The following is an 18,150-nucleotide window of genomic DNA, read 5'->3' as shown; positions in this document are numbered from 1 at the left end:
ACACGGCTCAGCGCGTGGCGCTTTTATAAGTGGACCCCTAGTGTCGCTTCTCTGACACAACGTGGAGAGAGCGACAGAAGGGGAACGTCTAGGTTACGTATGTAACCTCCGTTCCCTGATGGAGGGAACGAGATGTTGTGTCTCCCCTGCCATGTCGCTGAGCCGAGTCACTGTTGTGGCCGGACCATTTCCGGCTCCTCAGAAAAATCCTGAATGAACTCCCGTATTTGCGCCGCTTAAATACCCGTATGTCCGGGGGCGGGACATGCAAATACTGGTTGCCAACTCTCATTGGCCTTTTTTCATAGTTCAGAGGTGAATATTGGCGCTCAAGAGAGACCCCTAGTGTCGCTTCTCTGACACAATGTCTCGTTCCCTCCATCAGGGAACGGAGGTTACATACGTAACCTAGACGTTATGTAAAGACCCTCTGTAAATTAGCATATATTTTAACCGAAGAGCGTGAAATGTGGTTGCAAATGGGAGTGATTTCCCTTTCATTGTAGTAGAAAATTTGAAAATCGTTACTTTTCGTGACACATAAAACACAATAAGATGCAGAAAGACTTAACAAATTTCACTTTAGATTACATTTGTAATAGCTCAGATTACATTAGTATCAAGGTTAATTAATAGCACACAAAATTAATGTGTTTACATGCACATTTTTACAATCATTATGCTTAATAAGATGACAAATAAGCCACTTAATAAGCATCATGTAAACTGCTTAAACTGTTTTCCTTTATCGGTGTAAGGTCATAAGCGATTTAAGCAAAAACCAATCGATACGGTTCGATTTTTACCCATTGCATGTAAACACATTAAATGTTTAACCGGCTTATTCAATGTACGTAAGTGTTGTGCACGTTGATTTCAAAAGCAGAGAATAATTAGATGATTTCAAGATCATGATTTCTTTAGTTATCAGCGTATTGGTGTGCATGTAAACGCGATTAATATAATGTGATTAGACTGCGCAATGGCATTACGTCAAGGTGAGTATTTTGACGTCAAATTCGTAAAAGCATCTACATGTGTTTTAATACTCCAGTAAACAGATAGAGAGAGAGACACATCTCCAAGAATGGGGGTTTGACCTCTTTCAGACAGCTGTAAGAAGTTTCGCTCTTCCCTGGAGTGGAGCAGAACTTTAAGCTGTCAATGTGAATTCACTCATTTCGATTCTCTGCTTCTGTTTGGGAGTCCCGTCTGAGCGGTCGGCCTCTTGGATTGCTGTGGAAGTTGTTTTGTTGTGCTCACGCGTCTGTCTCACATCAGAAACAAGCTCCTCTGTGATTATTACGCTCTGTGCTCATTGTTTGTGGATTTTGCTTTGGTGTATCATAGAGGGAGATGTTACAAAATTGCACTGAATTTGTTTTCTTCTAGTGTAGTGATTCTCAACTGGTCGGTCATGACCCACAAAATTGGGTCGCAGACCAGTTCGAAAAAACATGCTAAATGCAAATAATGAAATGCAACCAACCATATAAGGGTGTTTCTTTAACTTCAGGCACTTTTAGCACTGTGGACCAGTTTATTACATTTGTCTGCTGAAGAAAACGTTTATATCAAATACCTCAGGTCAGTCTAGTTCATGTAGCATTGTACTCAAAAGACAGCAAATAATTATTCATGCATCACAGGAGATTTATGTCATTTTTGTCATGGAAATTCCCACCCAAGTGTCAGTGTTCCAGCTAGGGCTAGGCAATGTGGCCAAAAATATGATCACGATATTATTTTTCATATAGTTTGATATCGATATTTATCACAATACACATTTGCACATTTTTGGGAATTTCCAAGTTGGAAAAAAACAAATCCTTAACCGTCAAAATAGTCTATACAAAACTGCATTGGGGGCCCAGAGACAGCAGCGGTGTCTGAGGGATCTTCTACTAAAATATCACAATATTATCAATCGAGTGCAGTTGGATATGAATGTTAAAACATCATCATCAACATTCACATTATTTATATATTTCGTTACATTCAGATACCCAAGTGTGGGCACATAGAAGCCCTTGTGACTGAGGAATGATACTGTAGGGGGGTTCAGGGGTATCTACTGAGAGAAGTCTTTAGATGTAGAACATATGCTAAATATCAAAAATTACTCAAAAGCTTATCATCGATAAATACAGAGATCGTTTAATCACCTAGCCCTACTTCCAACTCATTTCAAATTTTGTGTTTAATAGAATTCTGTGCTGGAAATGATTATTTTACTCTTGTTATTTAGATGATTATAGTATTAAACATGGAATATTTAGTACTTTTATAATGTATTTAATATTGAAGTCTGGGTCTGGGTGAAGGCTAAAACAGTCAGATCTAAGACATTTGAAAAGCAGCAAAATAAATGATAAAAAGTCTCCAACGAGACCTTGATATATAAATATATTGGATAGAAAATGTAATGTCTTGACAGGGAGGAGAAAACACTTCCTATATTTTGGTTTATTGACGTCTATGCATCCAATCCAACTCAACGTGTTTTTGGTGCAAATTCATCAAATCTGTCACTTGGTAATATGGCTCAAATACTAACACAATATTTGGTCCAGTGTATGTTTTATGTGTTAGGCTAGTAAATCACACTTCTGCTGATGCGTTCACAAAATTGCCAACTTTCCCATTCGGCCAGTTCATTTCCCATTCATGTTATGTTAGGAATTTTCTATACTGCTGGATCTGTGCAGTTCACGGTAATATTAATCAAATTCATATTTAATTTAAAGGGCATTGTTGTTGCTTTTGCTCTTCAAAAAACTATGGTACTGTTTTGGGACCAGTTGTGCATTTAGGATTGCTTAAAAATAGGGTTATCTGCTTTTAAAATTGAGCAGAAAAGCATCACATCTTCTGTTGTTTACCTGAAAGATTCAGCGTTCGTTGGTATTTTAGTGTAAATTCATCTGTAACTTGGTAAAAGCGAGTCAAATTAGTCATATGGCAACATGGACAAGCTGCGTGCCCTCATATTAAAAAACCATGAATAAAACTATGCAACGTATGTAAACGCAGTTTGCCGGTTTGGGTACTGAAGCAAAACCAGTTGAGGACCGCTGGTCAGAAGTGTGCTAAAGAACTAACTAACCCCCTGCTGTACTGATGAACTGAATTTGATTTGACTAATTCAGAATTAAATCAACGGCCGTCTCTGAGCTCCAGGGAAAAGGATCCCTTCGATGTGAGCTCTAGAAGAGACTTCATCAACCCCGAGACAATCAGACATCAAACTCCTAATTACTGAAAATGAAACGAGAGAGACCCTTTCTCCTGAAAGGACATCACACGCCACGAGACACTTTGAAATCAAAGATCGGCGGGCCACTGGGGGCACGAGATGCTCATCTTGCTATGAAATGTGATGTGTATCCATAGCGCCTCTTGGCTGGCTTTGATTCAGGACTTAATGAATTCCTGAAGGGATGCGGTAACCGGATGATACTCCTTTAATACCTAAAGAACCTCTGACAGCGGAGAGCTATGCGATAATACAAACGGATCATCATCGCTTTCACTGTTGATAGAATTGTACATGTTTCAGACAAATGCCTGATAGCACAAATTCCCTGGCGGATTCTCAAGGGTTGGCTCATGGCCTGGGCTGCGTGCCGGTTCAAACGTGTTTAACAACTCAGGGCATGCAGCACAGATGTTTACATTACTGAGATTCAGTTATTGCTGAAGAGAAACATCTACGGAGGCAACACAGTCCTCTGACATATCAGGGCCGTATATAGCAGGACTGTCATCTTCTGAATGTATGTTCTCCATTAGATCCACACAGCGACAGATTAAATCGAACCATAATGAAATGTAGCCAAACCACAGACTCCTTACTGACAGACCAAGTGACGGGGCATATATGTGGAACTCAAGTAAAAACCCATGTGTTATGGCTTAGCAATCATATGAGGTTATGGGTCAAAACCTGATTGAGTAAAGGCCTAAGTATACTTCGGTTTTCTGCATGCTGCTACATCTCATGCACAGTGCACAATACACGTGGACTGTCTGTCTAGAAGTGCCAGAAGCCAAGTTTTTCTTTTCTCCCCCCGAGTTGATTGGAGAGGAAGTTTGGTCTTGGTGTTAAACCGCAAGTGTCTCTAAAAGCACCTCCGGATCAAAGCATGCTGTTAAAAAACAACACGATGTCCAGCAGTTAAAACAGTACATCCCATGATGGGTTTTGCATTTAAAGGTGCGTCTGCCGTCAGGGTCAAGCACTCCATTTGCACCTAAGCAACTCTGCGCTGTAATCTTTCGCCAGAAAGACGTGCTCGGCACATACGAGATGTAAACCTTTTGTTGGCTGATTCCGGGTGAAAGTGGGAATCTTCTTCCACTGAACTTCAGTGGGGGCTGAAATCACAACATCTGTTCGGTGTTGGCCACAGCGGTGAGGTCACCCACAGGATATTGCACTTAGAAGCTGTCACCTAAGCTTGCATACTCATACATTCAGCATCCATTACTGAAACCTGTTCCTCTGTTACAGTACTCACCAAAGCCACTAACGCTATATTTTCAGAAGAGTGACAGTAGTTCAGATGGTTTCAAAACATTTTGTCGCTCTACACTGTAGCCCATTGGAAAAGTAATGTGCTACTGTAAAAATATTTTTTGTATTCATTTAAAAATAATAAAGATATCAAAGCATCCATTAAAATAAAATACATTTAATTTACCGTAAATTACTTGACAATAAAATGACAATATTAAGTCTTGAGTTTAGAGAAATCGAACAAAATTTGTTGAGGTTTATTCTTAAAATAACTTTTTGCCAATAGGAAAAGATAAAAATGATCGCAAGTTTCCTTTCACTCGCAAGAGTTTTCTGTCTCACTCAACACTTGTTTCCATCGCAATAGTTTTTTCCCCTTGAAAAAAGTTTTGCGTGCCCTCGTAATAGTTTGCGTTCCCTGGCAAAAAGTATTGAGTGCCCTCGTAATAGTTTGCGTGCCCTCGTAATAGTTTGCGTTCCATCGCAAAAAGTATTGCGCACCCTCGTATTAGTTTGCGTTCCCTCGCAAAAAGTTTTGCGCGCCCTCGTAATAGTTTGCGCTCCCTGGCAAAAAGTATTACGTGCCCTCGTAATAGTTTATGTTCCTCGCAAAAAGTATTGCGTGCCCTCGTAATAGTTTGCATTCCCTGGCAAAAAGTTTTGCGCGCCCTCGTAATAGTTTGCGTTCCCTCGCAAAAAGTATTGCGTGCCCTCGTAATAGTTTGCGTTCCCTGGCAAAAAGGTTTGCGTGCCCTCGTAATAGTTTGCGTTCCCTGGCAAAAAGTATTGAGTGCCCTCATAATAGTTTGTGCCTGCAAAAGTTTGCGCCTCGTAATAGTTTATGCTCCATCGCAAAAAGTATTATGCGCCCTCGTAATAGTTTGTGTTCCTCGCAAAAAGTTTTGCGCGCCCTCGTAATAGTTTGCGTTCCCTGGCAAAAAGTATTGCGTGCCCTCGTAATAGTTTGCGTTCCCTCGCAAAAAGTTTTGCGTGCCCTCGTAATAGTTTGCGTTCCCTGGCAAAAAGTATTGCGTGCCCTCGTAATAGTTTGCGTTCCCTCGCAAAAAGTATTGCGTGCCCTCGTAATAGTTTGCGTTCCCTCGCAAAAAGTATTGCGTGCCCTCGTAATAGTTTGCGTTCCATCGCAAAAAGTATTGCGTGCCCTCGTAATAGTTTGCGTTCCCTGGCAAAAAGTTTTGCGTGCCCTCGTAATAGTTTGCGTTCCCTCGCAAAAAGTATTGCGTGCCCTCGTAATAGTTTGTGTTCCCTGGCAAAAAGTATTGATGCCCTCGTAATAGTTTATGTTCCTCGCAAAAAGTATTGCGTGCCCTCGTAATAGTTTGCGTTCCCTCGCAAAAAGTATTGCGTGCCCTCGTAATAGTTTGTGTTCCCTGGCAAAAAGTATTGCGCGCCCTCGTAATAGTTTGCGTTCCCTCGCAAAAAGTTTTGCGTGCCCTCGTAATAGTTTGCGTTCCATCGCAAAAAAGTATTGCGTGCCCTCGTAATAGTTTGCGTTCCCTCGCAAAAAGTATTGCGTGCCCTCGTAATAGTTTGTGTTCCCTGGCAAAAAGTATTGCGTGCCCTCGTAATAGTTTGTGTTCCCTCGCAAAAAGTATTGCGTGCCCTCGTAATAGTTTGTGTTCCCTGGCAAAAAGTTTTGCACGTCCTCGTAATAGTTTGCGTTCCCTCGTAATAGTTTGCGTTCCCTTGCAAAAAGTTTTGCACGTCCTCGTAATAGTTTGCGTTCCCTCGCAAAAAGTTTTTTGTGCCCTCGTAATAGTTTGCGTTCCATCGCAAAAAGTATTGCGTGCCCTCGTAATAGTTTGCGTTCCCTGGCAAAAAGTTTTGCACGTCCTCGTAATAGTTTGCGTGCCCTCGTAATAGTTTGCGTTCCCTCGCAAAAAGTTTTGCACGTCCTCGTAATAGTTTGCGTTCCCTCGCAAAAAGTTTTGCGTGCCCTCGTAATAGTTTGCGTTCCATCGCAAAAAGTTTTGCGTGCCCTCGTAATAGTTTGCGTTCCCTCGCAAAAAGTTTTGCGTGCCCTCGTAATAGTTTGCGTTCCCTCGCAAAAAGTTCTGCGTGCCCTCGTAATAGTTTGCGTTCCCTCGCAAAAAGTTTTGCGTGCCCTCGTAATAGTTTGCGTTCCCTCGCCAAAAGTTTTGCGTGCCCTCGTAATAGTTTATGTTCCTCGCAAAAAGTTTTGCGTGCCCTCGTAATAGTTTATGTTCCATCGCAAAAAGTTTTATGCGTGCCCTCGTAATAGTTTACGTTCCTCGCAAAAAGTTTTGCGTGCCCTCGTAATAGTTTGCGTTCCCTCGCAAAAAGTTTTGCGCGCCCTCGTAATAGTTTGCGTTCCCTCGCAAAAAGTTTTGCGTGCCCTCGTAATAGTTTGCGTTCCATCGCAAAAAGTTTTGCGCGCCCTCGTAATAGTTTGCGTTCCCTCGCAAAAAGTTTTGCGCGCCCTCGTAATAGTTTGCGTTCCATCGCAAAAAGTTTTGCGTGCCCTCGTAATAGTTTGCGTTCCATCGCAAAAAGTTTTGCGCGCCCTCGTAATAGTTTGCTTGCCCTCGTAATAGTTTGCGTTCCCTCGCAAAAAGTATTGCGCGCCCTCGTAATAGTTTGCGTGCCCTCGTAATAGTTTGCGTTCCCTCGCAAATGTTTTCCTTTCCTTCGTGATAAGTTCTCCGCACCCTCGCAATAGTTTTCTTTCCCTTGCAAAATACATATTGCGTGCCCTCAAAATACTTCCTTTTAAGTACTTCCAAGACAAAATGATCTAAGCGACGCCATCCACATTTATTTACAGCTCTATACTCTAACTGTACGTCAAAAATTTACTCATTAGAAGACCTAATGAATTTTAGGAGAAACACCTAAAACAGGTTGATGCTTAAATGCAACACCTGCCAAATCTCCTGAGCAAAATCATTTTCCTCTGGAAAACTTCACAATTTATAAAAGAGAGACATTATCCTGCTTGTGATTAAGTTTGCGTGTGGTGTAAAAGTCTGTCTTCGATTTTTGCACACTTGTAAGATACACGAACCTCTGAAGAAACACACTTCACACTAGAGTTCAGTTTGAACAAAGAAAGAGAGACCTCACTTTCCTCTCAGGGATTTGCCTCTGTGACCTTTCGGAGTTCTGTCAGAGTCATTTGTTTGGCCGACAGCTCGAGTTGTAATTACTCAAACTCTGAGGTAGAGGATTGCGGGAAGTAATCCAGTGTGATGAGCCAAACGGCTCTCCTGAAAGCTCACGGCACCTGGAGTATGGAAACATTCGTTTCTGTAGACGTCTCTTTCTTATTCCCAACTCCACCCGTCTCGGATGGATTCGTTTCAAGGAATACAATCGTGGTTTCTCTTTCAAAAATATCTCAGAATTTATTTTTTTGGGTGAACTGTTCCTTAAGATCAGCAAACTTGTTCAGATTGTGATATTTGTTTGCTCCAAGTTTTTGGTGCTCTTCAGAGGACCGTTGAAGAATTTAGAACGAGCTCTTAAAACACATTTGTTATTGACTTGAACACAATGATGTCTTGAAGGGGAATGTTTAAAGATCAAATGTTGTTTCTCTGCTCAATAATCTTTCCCGATAGCCTCTATTGTCAATCTGATAGCAGCATGAATGGCTGTTTGTGGATTTAAAGACTATTAGGAGACTACTAGAGAGAATATTAGGATTATTAGCGCTCTTGAGCACCTGATGTGCATGGGAAGCTTTTTAGAAATGAAAATTGTTCACAGCCATTATACGCTAGAATAGCTAATTAACATTTAACATTAATTTGATATATATTTCAGCCTTTTGAAGATATGTAATTTGTATTTTTTTACATATATAGTTATAAAACAACACTATATAACATTTAACAGTTTTGAAGGATGAGAAATGAATTGTTGAATCAGAGTTTTGAATCAATTGTCGAAACGGACAGTGTAAACTGAACTTACCAGCTCGTTTTTGCTACGGATGTTTAAATTAGTCGTGAAAACAAAGACGGCAAAACTCGAAACAAAAAAGGACTGCAAGACTTGTCTAGGAACACAACCCAATCTCATGACAAATCATCTCTAATAATAGTTTGTGATGGGAAAATTTTTATAAATTGGCTGGTACGACTTTTACTCTTATAGAGAAAAATAAACAAACCTACGAACATTGTTATTAATGTTTAACCCCTAACTTAATCCTAAACATAAAGTGTAACACCTGACCCAAACCGCAAACCTGGCCATCATTTTTATATAAAAATCGCTCTTCTGTATCACGGAAGAAAGAGAAACATGGCGGTTTTGAGTGTTTTTACAATTTGTCTGACATTTAATCCCAAACCCTAAACCTAACAATGATTTTATTGGAAAACACTTTATGGACATTAATCATTTGTATTGGTAAATATAATATGGAATGAGTAAACAAATGTATTCACAGACGTTCCCTTCTTAAAATAAAGTGTTGGATAGCAGGCTAAAATGTCATGCCTGTATTGTATCGATTTGTTGTACTGAGTTTGTTGATTGGTCTCTATGGGAAATAAAATCGTACCTTTTTGTACGAGCCAAGTCATAAAATATTTTACAATTTTGCCGTCTACGAGTTATCATAAGACTTTTGAGTAATACGCTCTTCTGGAAACTTAATGGTCAAATAAAATCATTGCAATAATCACAATTTTGCTTTAAATTTTATTTCATAAATATATAATACATTTTAGTACATCGCCCAGCCATGCAATAATTAAACATATCAGCACAGATTTTCATTGCATGACATTAAAGTGAAATTTGAACTGTGCAATCACTTTTTGTTCGTGCTAAATTAAAATGCCATATTAAAAATGCTAATCCCTAGATCACAGGCTTTCTCACTTACCGTCGTCTACTAAATAATCACTTTTAAACACACATCTTCTGAGAGAGTAATAACAGTTCATTCAGACCGTGCAAAACACACTGATCGCGGATCAGATCAAAGCCATTTACCTCGAGCGCGTGAATGACCGCGGTTATTTCAAGGGCCACAATTAATGATGTTGGCATTATAGCACAAGTTTTTCCGCCTGACCGATCTCTCGTAATGAGCTCGCGCATGCCGCGGGGAACTCTGTTCTTGAGTAGTGCAGCATTCACATGGTGTCTTGACTCAAGTCACCAGACTGCTGTAGAAAAGCCTTTCACACCTGGTAGAGCCGGTCCACCACCAGCTCATAAAGAACACACTAGTCTGTCCATCACCAAATTTTCAAGAGTGTGAACTTACAAGCCAGTAATTTAAAGCTGATGTGTCCCAAGTAGTTGATTGGCTCACAAACTGCTTTTGAGATGTTGAAAAGCTCGTGCTTGTGGGTTTCTCCACTTTTGGGGTTTTTTCAACCGTTTTTATGCTTTGGCCGCATTTATGAAAAATGTATTTAGAAGTACGTATTCATACAAAGAGGTCTAATTTATTTTGAAAGTGAAAAGTGAGCTTTCATGGCCTGTAATATATTAAGGGCTGCTATGTGTTCAGAATGGAAAAAGCAGCAGTGATAAAATCTAACAAAAAAGTTGACAAATTTTATCTTGCATTCCTCATGACGAAGAGCAGATCTGATTTGTATCACTGAAATGAGATTTGACAAATGTTCGCTTGCTTTAGATCATTTTGCAGGTCTGTCGTACAGCGTGACGGCTCTTTCAGTCAGTGTTTGGTGTGTGTGTGTTTGTATTTGTGTCTATATGTATTTTGTGTGTAATTCTGCTGTATTCCAAGATGTGTTTCAAGACTTTAATATCACCTGTAGAGGTGAAATCTGTTGAATTGGTGCTTTGAAGGCAGGGTTCACCATAAGGAAAATTCTGTCATTATGTAACATTTTTCCAAATATTGACAGTTCGTTGTCTGTCATGCTCCAAAAGGGTTAAAAAAAAAAAGCACAATTCATGTGTCATTAAAATTGTCCATACAACTCATGTACTTTTTTCCAAATCTTGATCATTGTTATATCTAAAAAATTCAGTGAGTGACTTAAAATTGTGTGTATTTCTCACAAAATCAATCGTATGATTAAGGAGACTTATATGGAATATAATGCATGAGTCGTACTGTATGAACTACACTTACAATATTTTTATTGTGCATTTTGTTTGATGCTTTTTGGAGCTTGATAGTCGTGGTCATCAAGAACTGTTATTGTATGGAAGAAAAGCTGCGTGAATGAACAGCATTTTTTGGTTTCGTGTGAAATAATCTTTTAACCTGACAGTAGACGTTCTCCATCATATTGTCTTTACTCTGGACTTGATTCTGTTCCGCAGTCGGGAAAGAAACCGTAGTGCCTGTTGTTTGCGTTTGCATTGGACCATCTGTCAGTTTGGTCTTTGACACCTGTATCATCCCATCTTACTGTTCCCACGGCAAGCATGCGGCTCCGAACTCCACAGGGGTGTCTGAGTGGCGGGCTGAGAACGCTCTTTGACCCGATTCGTCCGGCCCTGTGATCTCAAACGCTCTCTGTGTTCAGATGTTTGTCTTTAACTTGTTTCAGTCATTCTGCAAGGACAAAGATGCTGCTTGTTTCTAGAAAGCTCTTGAAGCATCAAAAAAAGCTTTATAATTGAGTTGTGAATGAACAGCACACTTACAGGAGTAATAATGAATTCTACAGTGCACCAAGTATATATAACACTTGTTGAATTTATTTTCAGTACACACCATTAATGCGATCAAAACACTCCAGAAATTGAGGTTTTTTTAGAGTGGTGTTTGTCCATGCTAACGTTGCTGCCATAATGCAAAGGTAGTTGCCAGGGTGTTGCTGGGGGGTTTCTGTCAGTACTAGATGGTGCATGTGGCCTTACAGGGGGCACGTCATGCTTGGCGAAGGAAAACAGAAACAGATGCCATCCAGGATCACGAGTGTGTCCCACCTTTAATCGGCTTACCTTGACTTAAAAAAGGAGGGAAAAGTGACACGAGTTAATAAACAAATCAGCGACTTCTCATTCAAGCCTATTCAAAAAGTGCCATTTTTAGTGTTAACGTATAATATACTGCTTCCTTCACACAAAACAATTATTCCTGACAAAAATAAGATTTACACAAATGGTTTAAATGTATAAATTACATGTATTTATACATGCTTAACTTTGGAAAGTCAGTAGTTCAAATGATGCCACTGCAAATGTAGTTGCTTTGCCATTTACTAAACTGTATTGCTTAAAACTCCTCCTTCATTTTAATGAAATAATTAACTTTTATTCTGAATTCATAACATGTACACCATTTATAGATTATTCAGTTCAGTTGAATGGAAATGTCCTTACCCTTAATCATAAAATCAGGGCTGTCAATCGATTCCAATTTTTTATCAACTTAATCGCAATTAATCGCATTTATAAATATTAGCTGAGAAATCCCCTCAAATAAAAATACAATAATTGTGACATAATTATAGATATTTATATTTAAATAATTATAAATAAAATATATACAGCAGATAATAAAAAATTGTATTCAGATAATTCAAATGCATTACATTATTATGACAGATGAGTTAAGCATTGATAGAAAAATATATAAATTGGCTTTAGAATCAAATATATTGTTTATTTCCATATTATTGAACATCAATTCAATCATTGACCTACAGTTCACAGCAATCCATTTTGCAATTCAATTTGTCAATCAGATTTATTATAAGGGCTTGTTTAAGGACGCATCAATGCAGAGCTGCGTCAGACAGACGCTTTTGGAGCGTCTCACTTTGGTTGTGTCACGTCATAAACATACAGTTTTTAGGTCGCTGTGTCAAGTTAAACGTAGTTTAATACTTATAAAAACCCGTCTTGAGATCCCTGTGTTCTGATTTGTGTTTGAACACAAGAACATGTCCTCATCTTGTGCTGTCTGCTGTCGGTGAGGGTGGTTTGTTCTCTGGATAAGATGTGTGTTGTCTATACAGCTGGAGTTTCACCTACTGCCCCCTGGAGAAAACACGTGGAACTACAAGCTGCAATTGCTCAGATGATAAGAATATTCCTTATTACAGTCCGAGGACATGAATAATTACGTAAATTTTTTAACACATTATTTTTTATATAATTAATCGCACTAAATTAATGTGTTAAATCGACAACCCTACTTGAAATAAAATAAATAAAAATTGCCTTTTTTTAATTTTTACAAATTTTTATAAGGTTTATTAACAGAAGGAATATTTTATTAGTATTATTATTATTATTATTAACTAATTTATTAGCCACAATACTTGTAGTACTAGTAGCATTATTTTTGCAAATCTTGCATTCAATACATGACATCATCAAGTTTTATTTATCCCACTTAATTTACCAAACTTAAATTCATAACATGTTCACCTCAGCTCAATAAAACTAATTATAAACTTACAAATAATAAAAAAAGTCATGTTTACCTGTGAAGCATTGTGAAATGTAATTTATTTTTCAGATTATTTTAACATTTTAGTGAACCCCTTTTACATATTTTTTTTTTTACATCTGTATTCAATAAAATGTATCATTTACATTTCAAACATAAACTCATAAACACCTGCAACAGCTCGAATGACTGATTTTGTATATTAATCGTTAACTAATAATCATAATATAAATGTTTTGTGTTCCCATGCCCTGACACTGTTATATCTAAGCCTTTGTCTTCATTTTGCACTAATGGTCTTTAAGAATGCGTGTGCGTAATTAACAGGCTGCTGTGATTGTTTACAGCCGTATGGATGTTCTATAGAGCGCCCTCTATCGGCAGATCAGAGTGATGACATCTCCTCTAGACTAGGAGTTTACTGTCTCAACTTAACACCATCAAGTTTGCTGTGATAAAATACATCATTATGGATATTTTGCTTGATGGCTCTCTTTATTTTTTCTAGAACTGTTAAGAATGGAGGCCGATGTGCCCACAGCCGCAGAGAAGAAAGACTGTAAGACGTCCGTTCTCAATGGAAATGGCTTCAGTGAGCTGCCCAAAAAACCCTCCTCATCATCCCTTTCTAGAGGTACGACCTTGCCTTTTCTCTTTATCCAGTTGATCCCAAACCACCAATCAATTTTAGGTGCAAATTGAATTTAATGAAGCTATTTTAAAGTGTCCAGTAGCACATCAGTATATATAAATAATCTTCTAAAGACCTCATGAAACGCGGAACATATAGAAGTTCTTGTGCCTTTTTTATTTTTTAAATGGTGAGGTTTAGAAATGGTGAAGTAGGCGTGAGTTCATTTGATTTACTACATTTTATTTCTAGTCAGACACATGTGGTATTTGGGAGGGGCATGCTCATTCTAGAGAGCATTTGATTGGACAAAGATATGAACAAACCCTTACGAACATGGTGATGTCCATTTTAAACAAATTTTGGCATCATTGGAGTGCACTAGCAGATAGATGACTTAAAAGGTAAGAGACCAAATGCTACAAAACTCCACTTTTGATTTAATTGAACCATATTTTGCCCTGCTCTTGTAAGAGCTATAATTTGGGTCAGGTGACATGCTTTACATGGACTTTTGCTGTCGTTTTAGAGCTATACAACGACTCCGCTAGAACTAATAAAGTTAATTTGGCCATGAAATATACATTTCAAAGCTAAAATACTGTGCAGGAAGTGAACTAGAGGAATATCTAGCTGGTCGTCCCTGATAAGAGGGACCAAAGGCCTCCCTCCACCCCAAGAGTCAGAGGTGAACTTCCATCAGGCCTGATATGAATCCTAATATTGCATTCGGTTAGCGCCCTTCATTAATACAGAGTGACTGCCCCGTGCACGCATGCTACGCCTTACTCGCACAATCAGAGCACCGCAGGCATTGTATTGCACAATCACTGCCGATTGGACACATGGTGCATCGGTTCTATTGGGCTTTTTAACATTGTGTTTGCATTGAGATGAATCAAAAGTTGCACACACAGGGATGGACAGATAGCGAGAGTTAGCATGTTTAAAACATGTTTTAGAAGGTCGATAAAAGCAGTGAGTAATGAGACAGAAAGACCTCCAGAGTATAAATGTTATGAATTAGTTAAAATGTTAGCCGTGGATGGCACAGTCCTTTAGTCCTCCTTTTTATAGATTCATGAAGGAATTTGGTGGCCTGCCATTATAAAGAAAAGAAAGATCCATGATTTGCTCAAGAAAGGAGCGGAAAAATAGGCCACAAAATGGCAACAAGACAGTTGAATGGCATAATTTATAGAGTGTGATTTTCACTCTTACATGATTAATACGATTCATTTCTGAACCGCAGGGGGAAATTATGTCAAAGATTTTGCGTAAAGTAGAATTTCATATCATACATCCTGGAGAACTTCTTATGCATTTCCAACTACTTTGATCTAAATACAATTTTTCTTATGAAATGTACTGTGGCTGTGGTGCCATGGTAAAGTAACGGTGTCCTAAAGTAAAAAGTTTCCAGAAAAACATTAATGAAGATGTACAAAATCTTGTGTTCTAACAAGAAGTAATTTCTGGGGTCTGGGTATCTCAGCGAGTGTTGACGCTGACTATCACCCCTGGAGATGCAGGGCATGCTGAGTGACTTCAGCCAGGTCTCCTAAGCAACCAAATTGGCCCGGTTGCTAGGGAGGGTAGAGTCACATGGGGTAACCTCCTTGTGTTCGCTATAATGGGGCAGTGGTGGCTCAGTGGTTGAAGCTCAGAGTTACTGACCGGAAGGTCAGGGGTTCAAGCCCCAGCACCACCAAGATGCCACTGTTGGGCCCTTGAGCAAGACACTTAACTCCAGGTTGCTCCGGGGGGGATTGTCCCTGTAATAAGTGCACTGTAAGTCGCTTTGGATAAAAGCGTCTGCCAATTGCATAAATGTAAATGTAAATGTAAATAATGTGGTTCTCGCTCTCAATGGGGCGTGTGGTGAGTCACATGCTGTGAGTCTCTGGTGTCATGCACAACGAGTCACGTGATCAGATGCGTGGATTGACGGTCTCAGAAGGGGAGGCAACAGAGACTTGTCCTCCGCCACCTGGATTGAGGCGAGTAACTGCGCCACTATGAGGACCAACTTAGTAGTGGGAATTGGGCATTCCAAATTGGGAGAAAAGGGGATTAAGAAAAAACACAAGTAATTACCTCTGAACATGGATTGGATCTGTTGAACACTTGACAGGCCAAAAATAACTAAATATCATAGCATGATGCTTGATGTACAAAAATGAAGGTTATTTTTGCAGTTCTAAACATTACAACTAACATTTTACATCACAAATTCATATTATGCAAACATATTATGTTGGGCAATTCCACTGAAATATTAACCACATCAATTAAAAATAAAAAGTTACCAAAGGAATGCCTTTTAAATTCTATAGTGATATAATTGATAATGCAAAATGCCATCCAGACCGCTAGAGGGCGCTGCTTGCTCCAAAAACTTCATATAAAAAATAGAAACGTAATGTAAGAGTCTAGAGCGAAACAATCTGGGTCCGGAAGTAAAAATTCCATCAATTTTATTCATAGGCGAATACATTTTTAACGATAAATGTTAAACCTTTGAAGACAGACCGTGAGCTCTAAGGCCATATTACTGTAACGATTGGTGTGCTGGAGTGGAACAGAGGAGACAAACACAAACACGGGAGTAGAACATTTGCTGGAGTGGATGCAAACGCTAATATATATATATATATATATATATATATATATATATATATATATATATATATATATATACACTAATGAGGGATCGCATTCAGGTGGGGATAACAATGAAGTGATTGGGGCAGTGGATTCTGGGAAACGCAGTGCTGGGGAACACTTCAAAATAAGAGTCCTTGAACATGGTGGAGACAAACTGTGACAATTACGATTTCAATCTTAATTCAATTAATCATGCAGCATTATTGATATCATACCGGTATCTCAGAAGTCTGCTGGTTTGTGTGAAAACGAGACATAATACAAATAAAATATATTAAATGTTCTTAGGAGTGCTAACCCCTCTAGATATTGTGGCTATTATTATTTTTGGATCGTGCATCTGAGTGTGCTACTTATTAATTATAAATAAACCAACTGTCTTGCATATCAGCTTTTTTTTTCATGCATAACCAATATGCCTGTGGATTTAATTGGTCAACTATTGGCCAATGTAAATCGGCAGCCGATACATTGGTACATCCCTAGTACACAGTCTAGTACATTTGTCTTTTTGACTGATTTTCAAATATTTATTTGTAGCAAAGTTTGTAATCTTTTGATTGATGTCAAAGCTGTTTGGTTCAGTTTGTAGCTTACAACTCTTTTATGAAGGATTTTATCAAATCCGTATGAAATAAATCAATGGAAAAACACTTTCAGAACAAAGTCGGCTGAAGAAGAGCTTGAAATGTATGTAGATAACAGAGCTCAGCTCATTTGCTCTTGGAAGAACTTGATGAGAATTGTTTGAGTTCATATTGAGATCTCTGGATTTTGATTGTAGACTTTGGTGTCTCAGAAATCTGAGCACAGTTTGAGACATTGTTGAGAACTCTGGTGGTCTAGAGGAGACGCTTGTGCTATTCAGTCCATTACTGGGGTCTTTTTGTCTGGAAAAATCATTTCATTTGTAATTTGTCTTACTTTGATGTATGCTATAGTACTATTATAAGGATAGGCCTTTAACAGTCTTTCATGGTGCAGATTGCTAACTTTTGCTACCTCAAACTTTTCTTCTGGGTCGACAGTAAAAGTGAAAGAGTATGTTTTAAAACTGTCCATAGAAATCTGATAAAGGTTGTCTATAATGAGGCCAAAAGAGCTTGTTCTTACCTCCAGAGTATAAAAGTAATGAATTAGTTAAAACGACAGTCGCTGTAGTGGACGGCATGATCCTTCTGGAGTCGCTAAAATGTTGGTTGAGTGCCACCTTTGAAATGGTAATAAACTTTGTGATTTTGTGTCATTCTTTTCAGTTTAATGAAAAACTTTGGTGGCCTGCCATTATTTAAAAGTGGTCATTAATTGTTTATCAAAGACAGTGATGAAATTGGGACATTTGTCATATGAACAATATTTATTTTTGCTGTTTGAAAGGATGTTCTGGGTGTCTTGAAAAACAAATAAGACACTGGCTATCAAGTAATAACTATAGGTTAAACAATGAGACCCAATGTTAGCAATTATACAGGAAATACAAAGCAACAAGAAATAATAAATAAACTCAAACTTTATTAAAAGTTATAAAATGTCTCATAATTTATTTATATTCATTAGTTAGCTTATTGTTTTCGAGCATCCTAAGGTTTAAGGTCTTTACCTTATTTAAGCTTGCCACGCGCATCCCGAGACGGTCGACGGGTCAACTCTATCACTTTCTGCAAGAAAGCTATCAAAGCAATTCCCAAGAGATTTTTCTGCTCTAAAATCCAATACATGTTTTCAATGTTTACTGTGCACACCAACACTTTTAACGTGGAGGTCAAAGCTTCGCATGACACTTTCATTGAAGCTGACGCGAGTCATGTGAAATGGCCATTTAACATTAGAAGCGCCAGATGAAGCAAGCACGCACCGCTCGCGTCTGGTGTAGATAAAGTGTTATAGGCTATGGACATACTTTGGATACAGAATGACAAAAGATTACGTTTGCATTAATGAAAAAAC

At 38.6% G+C, this 18,150-nt stretch overlaps 1 protein-coding gene across 1 annotated transcript in view; it reads left to right on the top strand.

Annotated features, from left to right (window-relative positions):
- The window catches only part of LOC127625860 (zinc finger protein GLI2-like), a 102,032-nt gene that overhangs the window by 12,604 nt on the left and 71,278 nt on the right, over positions 1–18,150 (top strand). The window contains exon 2 of the mRNA XM_052101278.1: positions 13,414–13,539. Within this exon, the coding sequence (XP_051957238.1) occupies positions 13,425–13,539 (115 nt within the window). The 5' untranslated portion in view covers positions 13,414–13,424. The remainder of the gene's footprint in view (positions 1–13,413; positions 13,540–18,150) is intronic.

This window comes from Xyrauchen texanus, chromosome 32 (assembly GCF_025860055.1).
Source record: "Xyrauchen texanus isolate HMW12.3.18 chromosome 32, RBS_HiC_50CHRs, whole genome shotgun sequence".
Classification (NCBI taxonomy): Eukaryota; Metazoa; Chordata; class Actinopteri; order Cypriniformes; family Catostomidae; genus Xyrauchen; species Xyrauchen texanus.
This window is presented reverse-complemented; position numbering and strand designations above follow the sequence as displayed.